The sequence below is a fragment of the Gadus chalcogrammus genome, chromosome 20, assembly GCF_026213295.1.
Source record: "Gadus chalcogrammus isolate NIFS_2021 chromosome 20, NIFS_Gcha_1.0, whole genome shotgun sequence".
In the NCBI taxonomy this organism is placed as follows: Eukaryota; Metazoa; Chordata; class Actinopteri; order Gadiformes; family Gadidae; genus Gadus; species Gadus chalcogrammus.
Window position 1 is genome coordinate 20,183,125 of NC_079431.1, and position 17,415 is coordinate 20,200,539.

The 17,415-nt window shown below is 44.3% G+C and overlaps 1 protein-coding gene across 2 annotated transcripts; it reads left to right on the forward strand.

Moving 5' to 3' along the window:
* Positions 1–233: 233 nt before the first annotated feature.
* LOC130373018 (radial spoke head 1 homolog) lies at positions 234–17,177 on the forward strand. Of its 2 annotated transcripts, none has more exons than XM_056579222.1 (8): positions 234–373; positions 600–713; positions 937–1,042; positions 1,328–1,418; positions 8,907–9,042; positions 9,457–9,528; positions 16,313–16,462; positions 16,988–17,177. In XM_056579222.1, the coding sequence occupies exons 1-7, from the start codon at positions 323–325 to the stop codon at positions 16,433–16,435; spliced, it is 693 nt and encodes a 230-aa protein (XP_056435197.1). In that variant the 5' UTR covers positions 234–322; the 3' UTR covers positions 16,436–16,462; positions 16,988–17,177. The 2 variants fall into 2 exon arrangements, with proteins under 2 accessions (XP_056435197.1, XP_056435196.1); XM_056579221.1 differs by having other exon boundaries at positions 16,313–16,424.
* Positions 17,178–17,415: the final 238 nt, after the last annotated feature.

Here is a 17,415-nt window from a genome sequence, read left to right on the forward strand (position 1 = left end):
TATTGTGAAAAATAAATGTAATTAATTGTATTTAATTTTACAAAGAAATTAAGATAATTAATATTAAATTATTATTATATTTAATTGTAAAATTGTATTTTTGTCCATTAAATTGAATTTACGGAAGGCGACGTAATCACGGACAACGCCGTTACCATAGTAACTGAACACACAACGAGCTGGAGGCTGGTGTACGCGCACTGAACTATATCCGTCACCGTTGTCATAGTTACTGTACACAACGCGCCTGAGCATCTCCCGTTGAAGCAGATCCTTTTCTAACGTCCAAAGTACGACTTCACACCCCATTACCAGTATCAATATGTCCGATGTGGGGTCTGAGGATCCGGAGGAGGATCAGAACTACCTTGGGGTGAGTCAATGAACACACTCTTGTCTAAGTGTGGTTAATCTTGTTCGTTAGTGGGATACATCAACGTGTGTGTGTGTGTGTGTGTGTGTGTGTGTGTGTGTGTGTGTGTGTGTGTGTGTGTGTGTGTGTGTGTGTGTGTGTGTGTGTGTGTGTGTGTGTGTGTGTGTGTGTGTGTGTGTGTGTGCGTGCGTGCGTGCATCTGTGCTGTGTGTGTATCACCTTCTAGGAATATTCTGGAGACAGAAACGAAGTAGGAGAGAGGCATGGGTCGGGCAGAGCGGTACTTCCCGGTGGAGACACGTACCAGGGACAGTATGACAGCGGCCGCCGATGCGGACAGGTGTACTGCAACCTTTCCCTTTAATTCTTTCAAAGTTTTTCTTTATTTCAAACACCAGAATGCAGTTGTTTTTTTAATCCCAGGTCGTCTTCTAAACATCCAGGTTTGCCATTATTTAGTCAAATGTTAAAGAAAAACTTAAACTTGGGCTCAAAGTTACCTGTACTGTCAGAAGCATAGATTCATAAATACATTTACTTCATGACTGTTTTTCATCTGGCAGGGAACATATCGCTTTAAGAGTGGCGCCTGCTTCATAGGAGATTACTACAATAACATCAAACAAGGACAAGGCACCCTCTACTACCCAGACGGATCCAAATATGAAGGTATCTTCAGACCCTTAAACATATTTTGTATGTGTGTGTGTGTGTGTGTGTGTGTGTGTGTGTGTGTGTGTGTGTGTGTGTGTGTGTGTGTGTGTGTGTGTGAGTGTGTGTGTGAGTGTGTGTGTGTGTGTGTGTGTGTGTGTGTGTGTGTGTGTGTGTGTGTGTGTGTGTGTGTGTGTGTGTGTGTGTGTGTGTGTGTGTGCGTGTGCAAGAGTGTGTTTGATGAAAATGAATATACACTTCCCAGAATTCCCCCTCACTTTTTCCGCCCTATTCCCCGGCCAGGGTCCTGGGTGGAGGACTTGCGTCAGGGCCATGGCATCTACACCTACCCTAACGGAGATAAGTACGATGGAGCGTGGCTCCGCGACGTCAGGTAGGCCTGTGATCTGCACCTCATCCTCAATGCGCTCCCATAACAACAACATCACCTGGCCACCCAAGTTCATCTTTAAGCAGATTAATACTTTAATTGAGAGCAATTTACAGTTCATTGAGGTAGAGGTAATGCATCTTGTTACAAACAGGTTAGTTTGCGTTCATAGGGAAATCAAACCCAGAACCATTTGGCTGGGAGTTGAACACCTTGCAGCACTGACACTATCCTATCCTGTTTAGCACTCCCTCCCTCTACTCGGCACCACTGTCTCCTTTAATTTAGATCGTGGTTTAGCATGGCAGAATAAACAGACGCCTACATTAGGGATATTGAGGTATGATGTATTTGATGTTTATCAGTTAGAGTTGGCGTCCGCTAGCAGAGATATGAGAGAATAATTCACAGTTTATTCCTTCTAGGAGTTTCTTTCACCTATTGTTGATTTGAGGTAATAATAACATTGGCTTAAGTCCGTCCGGTCTCTAGGATATCCACTTCTCAGCTAGTTGCAAAAGGCAAAGAATTTCGGGTACATTTAAAGGTCCCATGGCATAAAAATCACTTTATGAGGTTTTCTAGCATTAATATGAGTTCCCCAAGCCTGCCTAAGGTCCCCCAGTAGCTAGAAAAGGCTTTAGGTGTAGACCGCACACTAGGTATCCTGCTAAAATGAAAGCTCCGATTTCAAATTTGGCCCCATATGTCGTCATAAGGGCGAAGTTACCTCCCCTTTCTCTGCCTTGCCCGCCAAGAGAATTTGGCCTGCCAATGACACAATGAGCTACGACCCTGCGAGCGCCACGTGTGTGTGTGTGTGTGTGTGTGTGTGTGTGTGTGTGTGTGTGTGTGTGTGTGTGTGTGTGTGTGTGTGTGTGTGTGTGTGTGTGTGTGTGTGTGTGTGTGTGTGTGTGTGTGTGTGTGAATGCACACACTGTAACGCAAATGTTGTACACTTATTTTTTGTTTGGATAACCGGTCTGCTGTTAGTGTTATGGCACATAACCCGTCAGGTTCTCTGACGTCTCTGGTATTTCCACAACGAGAGTCGTAGTGGGGGTTATCTCAGCCATGGTTGAGAAGGAATTGGGGGAAAAGGAACGTTGTCTTTGACTCCCTATATATATATATTCGTATGTCACAAAGTACATCTCAATACTGTTAAATGACTAAGCTTGTGTCCTCTAGCCATGCCAGTGCTTCACTGTTCAGGGTAGACAGTGCCTGGAGACCAGGGCACTGGTACTTGGTGCAGTCGTTTATGATGTGATCAGCCGTTTGCTCTGGGGCTCCACAGGGGCAGTCAGGGGCAACACAAAGGTTCATCCTGTGCATGTTGGCTCTGAAGCGTCCATGTCCTGTCCGGCATCTGTTAAGTCGTACCCAGGATTTTCGGTTGAGGTTGTGTCCTGCAGGCCTTGTGGACGGTGTTTCGATGTAGCCATGTAGCTTGGTGTTGGCTTGGCCCCACTGTTTGGTCCATTGTGTGATGGTCCAGGACCCAGGTGGCTGGCCATTTGCCTCATGCAGCAGGCCCCGGAGTCTTGCAGAGATTGGTTCCCTCGACGGTAGGTGTGGTGGTGGGTCGTTTGAGTTGATGTCGTGGTGGAGTAGGTGGCTGGCTCTGCGTTGAGCTCTCTGTGCAAGGTTAAGGCAGGCTGCTTCACGACGGATTGCTGGTGGTGGGATTCCGCTGAGGATTGGTAAGTATGAGGTTGGTGTAGATTTTATGCATCCTGAAACTATCCGCATGCTGTGGTTGAGGACTGTGTCAGGCTTGGAGGTGTGAGTGGATTTGCACCAAATAGGTGCACAGTATTCTGCTGTTGAGTAGGCCAGTGCTAGAGTAGCAGTCCGTAGTACAGGGAAACTTCCTCCCCACGAGGTTCCGCAGAGACGGTGAATGAGGCAGTTTCTTGCTTCCACCTTGGCTCTGACTTGCTGGAGGTGTTGGTTATAGGTTAGGGTTCTATCCAGAGTAACACCCAAGTATTTTGGTGACTTTTCAAATGGGATGATGTTTCCTGCACATTTGACTTCTAGTTGGATGTTGGCTAGTCGGTTGGCAAGATGGAAGGTGCTGCTGACAGTTTTGGTTTCATTCATTTTCAGTCGCCAGTTGATAAAGTATTTGTTCCGATTAGTAAGATCATCAGTTAAGGTGTCATTTAGTGAGCTAAAGGAAGTTCCGGTAGTTAGGAGTGAGATGTCGTCTGCATAGGTGTATTTTTTGCTGCTTGTTTTTGGTAAATCCGAGGTATAGATGTTGAAGCAGATTGGAGCTAGAACAGATCCCTGGGGCACGCCATTCTTTAGCATTTTCTTTTTGGTTTTTTGATGGTCGAAGTGTGAAGCTTCTGTTTGTCGTCATCTGCATGATACGTTTTACCATGTGTTTGCTTGGTATTGTTTGTAGCAGCTTCAAGGCAAGGCCACGATGCCATATAGTGTCATATGCAGCACTCAGGTCTACAAATACTGCACCAGCCTTTTCTTTGCATTGAAATGCAGTTGTGATATCCTCAGTAAGTCGGGCAACTTGGTCAGTGGTAGAGTAGCCTTTTCTGAAACCGGCTTGTTCATTAGGGAGGTTCTCATCAACGGTGTCATAGATGCGGTTGAGGATCAGTCTTTCAAGGAGTTTGAAGCTAATGCAGAGTAGGCTAATTGGTCGGTAGCTTTTTGGATCTTCAGCTGGTTTGTTTGGTTTGAGTATGGCAACTATTTTGGCGGTGCGCCAGATCTTTGGGATCTTCACTGTCCTGAGACACGTGTTGAAAAAGTTCTTCAGCCATAGTAGGGTCAATTCTGGGAGGTGTTGGAAGAATTCTGGGTGGAGGGAGTCTGGTCCTGGAGCTTTGTTTTGTTTGAGTGTGGCAATGGCTATTTTGACCTCAGCCATGGAGAAGTCAGAGCACAGATCTTGGTCAGCTGATGGTGCGTTCCATGCTTCTTTCAAGTGTCTATTGATCTTGAAGGTAAAGTCTTTGTTTGGTGTATTGAACTTCCCATTATTTATCAGGTTGTTATCTATGTCATTGGCCTTAACATGAGCTTGTGAGGTGAAAGGTTTGACATTTCCAATTAGCCTGTTCAGTTTGCTCCACGCTTGTCTGCTGGAGTGTGTGAAGTTAATATCTTCAGTTTCTTCTATCCATTTCTCTCTGCGTCGGTTGTCAAGATGGTTGAGGAGAGCGGTGGCAGCTTCTTGGGATTCCTCGTAGGAGGTTGCATTGTCATGGAGAAGAGAATATGTTTCACATTCTTCATCCCAGCCAGGAACATATACTCTGCGGTGGCCACGAGGTATGCTTGCTTTTGCTGCGTTTATGATGGAGTTGCTAAAGTGCTTGTAGGTAGTATCTTGGTCTTGTTCTGCTAGGTCTAGTGGGGGTGTTTGTTAAGTTCTTCTCTGAAAATGTCCCAGTTTGCTTTTTAAAAATTCCATCAAGACTGTGGCATTGATGTAGTTGGAGTTACAAGAGCTGGGTGGGTGATGAGAGAAGGTCTATGCATGACTCCCTGAAGTACATGAACTGCGACATGGAGGAGAAAGGGATTGTTGCCCGCGATTGTCTCCCGCCGGAGCCCCGCTGCCCGCTGCTGAGACAACCCCGCCGCTAGGCACCACTGCACCACTGCCCGCTGCCGACGGGGCTCCGCGGGGCTCCAGCGGGGCTCCGGCGGGAGACAATCGCGGGCAACAATCTCTTTCTCCTCCATGTCGCAGTTCAGTCTACTTCAGATAGATAGATAGATAGATAGATATATACTTTATTAATCGCGGGGGAAATTCAAGTATCCAGTAGCAGCCGAAAACATACATAAAAACAGTGCAGATGGATGTGCAAAAATACAAGTTTTTTAGTCTATTAGTGGAGCTGGACTGGGACAGCAGTCGGCCACTGAAAACACTCCTCTGCCTGGTGAAGGTGTCGTGCAGAGGGTGGTGGGTGTTGTCCAGGGTCCTTCTCTCTGCCACTGTCACCAGAGAGTCCAGCTCTGTGCCCACTACTGAGCCAGCACTCCTCACCAGTCTGTCCATTCGACCAGCGTCTCTCCTCCTGCTGCTTCCTCCCCAGCAAACCACAGCATAAAAGAGCCCGCTGGCCACCACAGACTGGTAAAACATCTGCAGTAGTTTTTTGCAGATGTTGAAGGACCCCAGCCTTCTCAGGAAATACAGACGGCTCCGCCCTTTCCTGTGTAAAGCGTCCATATTTGCTGTCCAGTCCAGCTTGTCGTCCAGCTGCAGCCCCAGATATTTATAGGTCCTGACCACCTCCACATCGACCCCCTCGATGGACACGGGTTGGAGATGTGGTTTCTTCCTTCTGAAGTCCACCACCATCTCCTTGGTCTTGGAGGAGTTCAGCTGCAGATGGTTGGACCTGCAGTCCTGCACCACCTCACAAAGTCCTCAACCAGGCTCCTGTACTCCCCCTCCCTTCCATCCTTGATACAGCCAACTATCGCAGTGTCGTCTGAGTATTTCTGCACATGGCAGAGCCCAGAGTTATGCTGGAAGTCGGATGTATACAAGGTGAAGAGGACGGGAGAGAGCACGGTCCCTTGTGGTGCTCCGGTGCTGCTGACCACAGTGTCTGACGTGCAGCCCTTCAGTCTAACGTACTGTTGTCTCTCTGTGAGGTAGTCCGTAATCAATGTAACCAGGAGTGGGTCCACTCTCATCTCTGTCAGCTGGTCTCTCAGCAGGAGCGGCCGGATGGTGTTGAAGGCGCTGGAGAAATCAAAAAACACGATCCTCACAGCGCCGCTCTCCCTTTCCAGATGAGAGTGGGCCCTATGGAGCAGATAGAGGATGGCATCCTCCACGCCCACCTTCTCCTGGTATCCAAACTGCAGTGGATCTTGTGCGTGGTGGACCTGGGGTCTGAGGACATGGAGCAACAGCCGTTCAAATGTCTTCATAATATGTGATGTCAGTGCTACTGGTCTGAAGTCACCTGGCTCCCTGGGGTGTTTTTTCTTAGGAATCGGGATGAGACATGAATTCTTCCAGAGCACTGGGACCCTCCCCAGCTGCAGGCTCAGATTGAAGACATGCTGGAGTGGCTCCCCCAGTTTAGCAGAACAGGCTTTAAGCATCCTTGGACACACTCTGTCCGGGCCTGCTGCTTTCCTTGGATGAAGCCTCCTCAGCTCTCTGCTCACCTGATCCTTGGTGATGGTGGTGGGGAGGAGGGTTGAACTGTCCATGGGTGTGGAGGGTGGGGGTGGGGGTGGTCTGCAGTCTGAGGTGGTGGAATTGGGGGAGGTGATGGACATGGTGGGGGTGTGAAGTGGACCATCGCTGGTTGTGGGACCTGGAGTGTCAAACCTGTTAAAAAACAGATTTAGCTGGTTTGCTCTTCCAGCATCCCCCTCTCCTGTGATGCTGCCCTTCTTCTTGCAGCCTGTGATTGTTTTCATGCCATCCCAGACCTCCCTCATGTTGTTATGCTGCAGCTTCTGTTCTACCTTCCTTCTGTATTCCTCCTTCGCCTCTCTCAGGTGGACCTTGAGTTCCATCTGTATGCGCTTCAGCTCGTCTCTGTCACCATCCTTGAATGCCCTCTTCTTCCTGTTCAGGATGTCCTTGACATTACTGGTGATCCAGGGCTTGTTGTTGGGGAAGCAGCGTACAGTTTTGATAGGGACCACAACGTCCATACAGAAGTTCAGGTAGTCAGTAGTGCAGTGTGTGACCCCCTCTATGTCCTCACCATGTGCTTCCTGCAGCACGCTCCAGTCAGTACATTCAAAGCAGTCCCTCAGAGCCTCTGCTGCTTCAGGAGACCATTTCCTGAAGGAGCGTTTGGTCGTAGACTGTCTCTGGATCTGTGTTTTGTACTGTGGCGAGAGCAGGACCAGGTTATGGTCAGACTTTCCCAGTGGGGGCAGAGGAGTGGCAGTGTAAGCTTCCCTCACGTTGGCATACAGGAGGTCTAATGTCCTGTTCTTCCTGGTGGGGCAGCTTACATACTGGTGAAAGTCTGGCAATGTGGAGTCCAGTATCACATGGTTGAAATCCCTGGAGACAGCGATGAATGCGTCTGGGTGTTGTGTTTGCAGTCTCGCGATTGTTGAATGTATGACGTCACACGCGGTCTCTGCGTGCGCCCGCGGAGGGACGTAAACAACAACAGCGATGGCGTGGGAGAACTCTCTAGGTATGTAGTACGGTCTGAGACCTACCGCAAGCAGCTCGATCTCTCGGTCGCACACGATTTCCTTCACCGTAACATGCCCCTGGTTGCACCATCTGTTGTTGATAAACAGCGCGAGTCCCCCTCCGTTGCTTTTGCCGCTGCGTCCACAGTCTCGGTCCGCTCTCACTGTGGTGAATCCAGGTAGATCCACATTAGCGTCCGGGATGTTCTGGGTTAGCCAGGTTTCAGAGAGGCAAAGTAAGCTGCACTCCCTGAACGTCTTGTCCGTCCTCACAAGGGCAGCCAGCTCGTCCGTCTTCTTGGTCAAACAGTTCACATTCCCCATCACTATCGACGGAACCGAGGGCTTGTACTTCCACCGCTTAGCCGCTAGCCTAGCCTTCACCTTCGCTCCGGCTCTGCAGCCTCGGCGCCTCCTCTTCAGCTCCGCAGGTATGGGGTGGAAAAAGCCGTTACGTCCCATTGTTTGGAGTGAAAGCAGTTTCTCCCTTGAATAAACAAGATGTCCACCGCTATGCTGTCCGTGAAAAGTCAGTGTATCCATAGAATATATATAGATCTACACATAGTTTATAAAGAGTTAAAAGTTTACAAAAACACACTTAAATTACTAAAAACAACGCGACACGCAAGGAGCTACTGGATAAGCGTCCTACTCGCGTCGGCGCCATGGCAGCAAAAGATTAGATTTGGTAGATTGATGTGGAAGTGGAAGAACCAGAGACGTCGGAGGGCCCGACACAGTCGTTTGAGATTTATAATATCGTCTGGAGGTCCACGTAGCTTTTGGCCGTGATAAGTTATATTATATGATATAGATATCTATGTATAATATGATATTATTTAGATATAGAGCTCCAGGACTCCCACCGGAGCACCCCGAGTGTTCTAGAATATTTGCATAACACGGCCAAAAGCTGTGTTATGCAAATATTCCTCGCCTTTGCGATCCACTGTTAACACGAGCGCATGGAACCGTGGCCGCCAGCTGCTCAGGGCCACACACCCACCCTCCACCTAGTCCTGCCTCTAAAAAACGGAACGTTTGTGGAAAGCTCATTGTGGACTGGCGGAGCATGGTGGAGTGGCTGTAATTCTGATCCTAGGCTGAATTTCTTGAACGTCTACAAGTACTGTATAAGGAGCCCACTAACACCTATATATAGGCATCCATAAAGTAGCATGCCATGGGACCTTTAACGCTTTCTATATTCTAGTATTTATTGATTGTTGAGTAGAATCCCTTTGGTTTCTAAGAAGAAGCCTCCTGTGATGGGAGTCAGTGATAACATCTCTGTCGTTGGGTCGCTCCAAGGCACGGCCAGGGGACGTACTGGTACAACGACACCGGCTCTTCGTATAGGGGTGCCTGGAACAACGGCAAGATAGACGCAGTCGGAGAGATCCTCCATTCCAACCACCACTACAAGGGGAGCTTCCTGAATAACAATGTAAGTCTTTAAAAGTGAACCTGAAACACACACACGCCATGGCGGTGTGGATCAATTACATTCCTGCCAGAAGAGCTTCATTCTTCCGAACATCTCATTTGACCCCTATGTATTCGCCATCACTAGGGGTAAGCCTGTGACTAATAACTAAGGGGCTTTCGTTATCAAATGTGCATTAAGACTGGTCAATCTGTAAAGGGAAATTAATATGATAAAGCAAGCATAAAGTGGGACGGTAAAATCCTTTGTCTTAGGAACAATGAAGTGACTAGACTTTCAAAGCGGTGATTACTGTTATTGTGTTTTGGTTTGAACGCTCAAAGTGGTATTTTCTGAGTAGGCTTACTAAATGTCTCAAGCTAGTATTACCTGAGAATGCTCACAGAACTGCCTCATATGCATTGTTGGGTTCAGCCAACGGGACCGGGGAAGTACGTGTTTGACATCGGATGTGAGCAGCATGGTGATTACATTCTAACAGAACAGGTAAGCAAGATGTGACCAACGCGCACACACACACACGCACGCACGCACGCACGCACGCACGCACGCACGCACGCACGCACGCACGCACGCACGCACGCACGCACGCACGCACGCACGCACGCACGCACGCACGCACGCACGCACGCACGCACGCACGCACGCACGCACGCACGCACGCACGCACACACACACACACACACACACACACACACACACACACACACACACACACACACATCAAGGCAAGGCAAGGCAACTTTATTGATATAGCACTTTTCATACACAAGGCAGACTCAAAGTGCTTCACATATAAACATTGTCATACAATAAAATAAAATAATAGGTAAGTAAAAGAAAAACATATGCAAAAAATAGAAAGTTAAAAAGGCATTTTAGTATTAAAATAGAAAATAAAGGCAAAGTTAAAAAAGCTTTTTAGAAAGTGCAATGTATTTAAGATTTAGCAGAAAGCTATAGCAAACATAAAAGTCTTCAGTCTTGTTTTAAAGGTGCTCAGAGTTGGGGCAAGTCTTAAATCCTCTGGGAGTTTATTCCAGCTATTTGTTGCGTAGTAACTAAATCCTGCTTTCCCATGTTTTGTGTTTACTCTGGGGATAATTAACAGATTGGTCTCAGAGCTTCTTAGTGGTCTAAAAGGCTGATGTAGTGGAAGCATATCAGTTAAATATTTTGGGCCTAAACCATGTAGGGATTTATAGGTAAGCAACATGATTTTAAAATCAATTCTCTGACCTACAGGAAGCCAATGTAACGATTTCAGAATTGGTGTAATATGATCAAATTTTTTGGTCTTTGTTAGAACTCTAGCAGCAGCATTCTGAACAAGCTGAAGCTTCCTCAGAGTTTGTTTTGGGAGACCTGTAAGGAGACCATTGCAGTAATCAAGCTTACTAGTGATAAAGGCATGTACAAGTTTTTGTAAGTCTTGCTACATTTTTAAGGTGATAATATGCCGATTTTGTAACTGATTTGATGTGACTGTCAAAATGTAAATCTGAATCCATGATAACCCCTAGATTTCTGGCTTTGATTGAGGTTTTCAGGGACAGAGAGTGAAGGTGTTGGGTTACTTTAAGCCTTTCCGGTTTAGAACCAAATACAATTATCTCTGTTTTATCCTCATTTAGTTGAAGGAAATTTCGGCACATCCATTCCTTCACTTGCTCAATGCACTGGCACAGCAGATCTATGGGCCGATAGTCATTTGGTGATAGCGATACATAGATTTGCGTGTCATCAGCATAGCAATGATGGTCAATATTGTTATTTTGCATGATTTGCCCTAATGGGAGCATGTAGATGTTGAATAAACAGGGTCCTAAGATCGAACCTTGTGGGACTCCACATGTCACGTTGGTTGATTCTGATACAAAGTCGCCAATGGAAACAAAGTAGTTCCTATTTTGTAGGTAGGACCTGAACCAATTTAAGACAGTGCCTGAAAGCCCCACCCAGTTTTCTAACCTTTCCGGAAGTAATGTATGGTCTACAGTGTTGAATGCAGCACTGAGGTCAAGTAGCATTAGTATTGAGGTTTTGCCAGAGTCTGTGTTAAGACGGATGTCGTTTACAACTTTAATAAGGGCGGTCTCAGTGCTGTGCAGGGGTCGAAATCCTGATTGGAAGGTGTCATAGCAACCAGTTGATGCCAGGAAGTGATTAAGTTGCTGGAGGACAACTTTCTCAATGATTTCACTTATGAAGGGTAGATTTGATATTGGTCTGTAGTTGTTAATAATAGAGGCATCTAGGCTCCGCTTTTTTAAAAGGGGTTTAATAACTGCAGTTTTCAAAGCTTTTGGGAAATTGCCTGACTGGAGAGAGTTGTTAACTATCTGCAATATGTCTACTGCTAGGCAGTCGAAAACATTCTTAAAGAGGTTGGTAGGTATAGTATCAAGGCAACAGGTGGATGGCTTTAGTTGTGTCACAGTTTCCACAAGATTTTGAGAGTCTATAACATTAAAGCATGCCATCCTTGCCACGTAATTTTTGCCTGAACAGGGTGGTAGTCCAACATTTTTGTTTGAAGTGGAGATATTGATGGCGCGTCTGATACCTTCAATTTTATCAATATAAAAACCTGCAAACTCATTGCATTTCTGCGTGGAATGGAGATCAGGTGGAATTTCTGTTGGGGGGTTGGTAAGTCTGTCAACAGTTGCAAATAGGGTTTTTGCATTATTAGTGTTGGTTTGAATGATATTGGAGAAAAATGTTTCTCTCGCATTTTTTAAGTCTAAATTGTAGGCACGGAGGCTCTCTTTATAGATATCATGGTGAATATGAAGTTTTGTTTTACGCCAGATGCGTTCAACCTTCCTGCATTCTTTTTTCTGTGCTGTTACAGAAGCAGCTTTTCTCCAGGGTGCCTTTTGCTTTCCAGAAATCGTTTTAACCTTATAAGGTGCAATGACATCTATGACTTTAAAAATTTTCAAATTAAAGTTTTCTACAAGATCATCAGCAGAACATGGGTTTAGAGGTGGTAGCAAGGAGATGGCCTTTTTAAAAAGTACATTAGAATCGTCATTGATATACCGTTTTTGGACAGTGTTTGATTTTGTCTGTATGTCGGGAATAAAAGATATGTTAAAGAAAACACAAAAGTGGTCAGATAAGGAAGGATCAGTCACAGAGAGATCAGAAACATTGAGGCCCTTTGTGATAAGCAGGTCTAGAGTGTGCCCCTTACAATGAGTAGCCTCTTTCACATGTTGCGACAGTTCAAATGTGTCCAAAATGGCAAAAAGTTTTTTTGCACACTTGTCATACAAATCATCAGTATGAAAATTGAAGTCACCAGTTATAACTAGACAGTCAAATTCTGTGAAGATGATAGACAATAATTCTGTGAAGTCATCGAAAAAATTTGCGTGGCCTGTAAATAATTAATAGGAGAACTCTGGGGGAGCATTTCAATACAGCACTAAGGTATTCGAACGATGGAAAATCACAAAATAACATCTGTTTCCCCTGAAATACATTTTTAAATATAGCAGCAACCCCTCCACCTCTTTTTCCAGATCTACATGCATCAAAAAAGTTATAGTTGGGAGGAGCTGTCTCTATCAGAATGGTTGCACTGTTAATTTGTTCTAGCCATGTTTCAGTTAAAAACATAAAATCTAGTTTAGAAGTGGTAATAAAATCATTAACTAAAAATGATTTGTTATTAAGAGACCTCACATTAAGTAGAGCCATCCTGATGGTGTTGTTGATAGGCTTTAAGGTTGTTTTTGGTTTGGAGGCAATAGATATGAGATTTGTGAGGTTAGCAGTGTGTCTAAGTTTCCCTTTGTTTACTCTCTTAGTGGTTACAGCATGAATGCGAAAGTTGCCCTGCTTTGACGTAGGCAACCTTGGGTTCAGCAGATTATGTGAAACTTCCTTTATACTGTGTCTACGGCTGAACCCTTTTTTGTCTCAGAAATACTCAGGACTACTATCAGTATAGGGGGGGGGGGGGGGGGGCTGGGGCGCCATCCTCTTGGGTGTTATCAGACTGTCGCCATGGCGATGCTATCAATGACACAGATATAAGTTTGCTAATTTTAATTTCAGTGACGGGCTAATCAGGCTGATACATGTAACTTTAGCTTTGATGGCGTCGGGCGGGCTATTGTCTCTCTTCAAGGTCTGTGGGCTGTCTGCTATCTGTGTGTCAGATAGTGGCAGAGTAGATGTGTGGGGGAGGCTGTAGTCTCGCTTCTTCTCAACCTGTGCTCTGATTGTGGCCTGTGCGTCAGACCATGGCAAGGTCTGTGGGCTGTCTGCTATCTGTGTGTCAGATAGTGGCAGGGTAGATGTGTGGGGGAGGCTGTAGTCTCGCTTCTTCTCAACCTGTGCTGTGATTGTGGCCTGTGCGTCAGACCATGGAGATTTGTGGGAATCAACATAAATATTCATCTCATATCTGCTTACCTTCTCTTTGCATAAATGCACTACCAACCATTACTGCTGATGTGCAGTACTTCTGTATGGCACTTTTACTATTTCATATAATCTTACATAATTGTTATGTATATATATATATATATATATATATATATATATATATATATATATATATATATATATATATATATATATATATATAAAAATTATGCAAGATTATATGAAATAGTAAAAGTGCCATAGAGAAGTACTGCAAAATATATATATATATATATATATTAGAGCTGTCAAGCGATTAAAATATTTAATCGTGATTAATCGCATTAATGTCATAGTTAACTCACGATTAATCGCGATTGATCGCAAATTATTTTTCTATGCTAAATATCCCTTGATTTCTTTGTCCCATAATTCTTCTCATTTTAATTCTCTTATCAACATGGTGAAGTGCATCGGCTTGCCTTGTGCAAATGATTTTCTTTTGATAACAACATTGGCATATACTGATCAAAACAGGATGATACAAAAAAAGAGCCTATAGTGCAATTAAACGACTGCTTTGAACAAATGTCATTTGAACATAGCAGTCTTGCTTCTTTGTTTTGAGCCAAAGAAAAAAAAAATATATATATTTTTTTTTTTAAATAAAATAATTGCGTTAATCGTGCGATATTTTTTTGCCATTAAAATTGGTTTGCGTTAACGTCGTTTATAACGCGTTTAACTGACAGCTCTAATATATATATTTATATATATATATATATATATATATATATATATTTCCTTATACAACGGGGGACCTAAATCCAGCGATCTGATTGGTTCCCAACTGTTGTATAATGAGCGTATACATAACTGCTATGACGCCCGATCATTTTGTGAAAGTTTGCATATCACTCCGCGCCTGGAAGTAGAAACAGTTACAAAGTAAAACATATGTTGGATGGTGGAGAGCGTGTAAATGTTGTTACTCCGGGAGTGAGCAAGGCGATGGAGAGACTAACGAAAGCTTAGGCACACGGCGAGTGAACTGCTCCATAGGATAAATTGCCGGCGAACCGCTCTATCGGAGCCTTCTCTCGGAGGGACGCTAAAGTGTGTTGCATAGCGACCGTCGATGCATAGCGGCAGCCAGGAGGGACTACTTTTTTGTATTCTTTAATTAAACGGCTATTTTGACTTTCTTGGTTTCTTTTTAAATGTAGTGTGTCTATGACTTTCGTTTCGCCATAATAGTAACCGTTGTATAAAAGCAATAGATCACTTCAGTCAGTGGTATGTGCTCATTATACAGTGGTATAATGAGCACATACCACAGCCTGGCGTGATATATTGCTTAATTATATGACTGTTATTGCAACCAGCCACACTTGTACTACTTGTACTTCTAAGCTGAGCTGTTTTTTTCAGGCAACAAAATTCAATGTACTGTTGACCCTGAAATAACCTACGTATTACTACTAAAACTGAAACGGAAACTCACACACAACACAACAAGAATGACCTTCTGGTCTCTTGTTTCACTAGTATGCTAGTGTTGTTTCTTGTGACACTCGTGTACACTGTACACTATAGTACCTTGTCACTACAAGGTATTACAAGGCATATAACGTTCTATATGTTCTGTGAAAGCCAGATGTTCTGTGAAAGTGTGTCATTGGGGCACACTGGTGGCAGTTGTGTGTGTGTTGCACAACTGTCTTAAGGGTGAATCTTTTAAATTTGTAAAAATATTAAATTGTCATTGCAGATACAGTGCGAGCAGCACTCATAATGGATCGGATATTTTCAAATCAGATTCAATACCCTTATGGTATGTGGTCCCAGATCCAGAACATTACTGCTGACCAGCCATTCGAACAGTAAGAAGTCAACAGCTATGGCAAACAGTCTGATCTGAATTGAGCATTGAGGCACGTAATGTTAATACAGTCTCTTGGCCTCTGGATTGAGAGTAGAACAAGTTGCAAACCAGCATGCTCTCTCTTCATGGGTTTGGCATATGGTTTTCCTCGCTCTGCTCCTGGAGCCCTGGAGCTCAAGCTACTGGAGAGGCAATAGGAGAAGGCCCTGCAGTCATGAGAACAGCATTCAAGAATATAAGAGCCACACAAACCTAAGTTTCACTTGCACACCATCAATATATATTTTTTATTAAGGCTCTTGTTCACAGTTTACTAGATGGGATTGGAATCACAAAACAATTGACCTGTCGCAGAACACAGATGAGCCAATGACATTCCAGCCTCCACTTTACTCTGACAACTCCATTGAAAACCACAGGGAGGAGGCATAATATAACAATTTAATGGTGGATTTATGTTGTTTGTGTAAAAATGAATAAACATGTTCAAATGATGTGCTCGGGATAGGCTACATGTAACACGGACAGTCGGTATCCCGAGAGACTGCAGAATGGGATATATATTTCACTGTGTGATAGTCCAGAATGCCAACTGAATTTAAGCTTGTCCCCTTCTGTATGTATTTTAAAGTTTTGAATAAATCGCTCAGCGTAATGTAGTCCCTTTCGATTTCTTCTGGAAGAAACTTGTTTTTGTTATCCAGCCTGGTTTTTTGTCTGAGTTCGTCATGGTAACGACGGGGGGCGTGACTTAGCGACAGGTCAATTATGGATGATATTGATATGACTGTATACTTTTAAAGTCATCATTGAAAGATAACATTTGATACATTTACACAATAGTTATAGTTTGTGATAAAGACATGAGTAACAACATTGCTAAATATGAGCTGTGTTCGGCTTTCTAAGCTCTGCTATTTAAACCAGTTCTGGTAATCCCTCCTGTGTTGATGGGAGGTTTATGTTTGTCCAGTCACTGTCATGTTGTTTCTCATTCCTCAGACAGGGCCCCCTGAGGATGACGAAGGTGACTCTTCCTCTGCCCTCAAGTGGCTCCCGAGAGACATCACCGGTCCAACCATGGGGACCTCCGAGTCCACCAAGCCATCATCAGGTGGACCCTAGCTCAAATGTGATCAGTCAACACAAAATGTACTGAATATTTTCTAGAAATCTCAATATATTCCCCCAACAGACAGGTAGACAGACACATGCCCTTTAACCTACAAAGACATATCTGCCCTATTTAACTCCCAGAGGACATCTGTTGTTGCCCTTGTTGACTCCTCTTGCACCCAGAGTGTAAAAAAGCCCATGCACTATTTCTAGACAACCACATCATCAAACTTTTCCGCACAACATTTGGACACTGCTTGGAATTCATGGACCTTAACGACTTCTATTCATTAGACAAAAACTGAAACTGTGTTATGTCTATTTTATGAATAGCGATAGTCAGTGCACATGTATTTTATTATTACAATTGTTGATCAAAGTGTAAAAATAGTAATTCCAAAATACAAAAAACAAAGCCATAACAAAAACCTTGTGTGTGTGTGTGTGTGTGTGTGTGTGTGTGCGTGCGTGCGTGCGTGCGTGCGTGCGTGCGTGCGTGCGTGCGTGCGTGCGTGCGTGCGTGCGTGCGTGTGTGTGTCTGTGTGTGTGTGTGCCTAACAGATTTGGAAAAGCAAGCAGCCTCTACAGAAGATGGGAACTGACCTTTGGACCTTGATTTTTGTGCATTTGTAACATCATCATAACCACATGTTTAGCTTATTTGTTTGCCGTTTTACAGTTTTGTTCTTTATGCATTTATCACTTTTTGACTGAACGTAATACAATAAAACATAAATAAAAAGGGTCAAAGTCTTCCACTGTCTTGATGTTGTTTGCAACATATATAGAACATGTCTCCCCCGCGCTGCTGGCCAATGGAGCCGAACGTCCGCACTGGCGGCCATCTTGCCACAGTCCGCTTCTCACCCATTTGATAGTGGTACATGTACTTTTTAAATAACCAAAACTTGCTAAATTTTCAACCAATTTTCAAACGGTTTAGTTTGTTATACACGTCAGCGATGTAGTTATGACACTGCATACTTATG

What these genes read in the sequence shown, in the direction of transcription:
- LOC130373018 (XM_056579221.1), top strand. Translation starts at nt 323, where the DNA reads ATGTCCGATGTGGGGTCTGAGGATCCGGAGGAGGATCAGAACTACCTT. An exon ending in GGAGCTTCCTGAATAACAAT is followed by an intron (nt 9,043 to 9,456) that starts GTAAGTCTTTAA and finishes TGTTGGGTTCAG; the next exon opens with CCAACGGGACCGGGGAAGTA. An exon ending in GTCCACCAAGCCATCATCAG is followed by an intron (nt 16,425 to 16,987) that starts GTGGACCCTAGC and finishes TGTGCCTAACAG; the next exon opens with ATTTGGAAAAGCAAGCAGCC.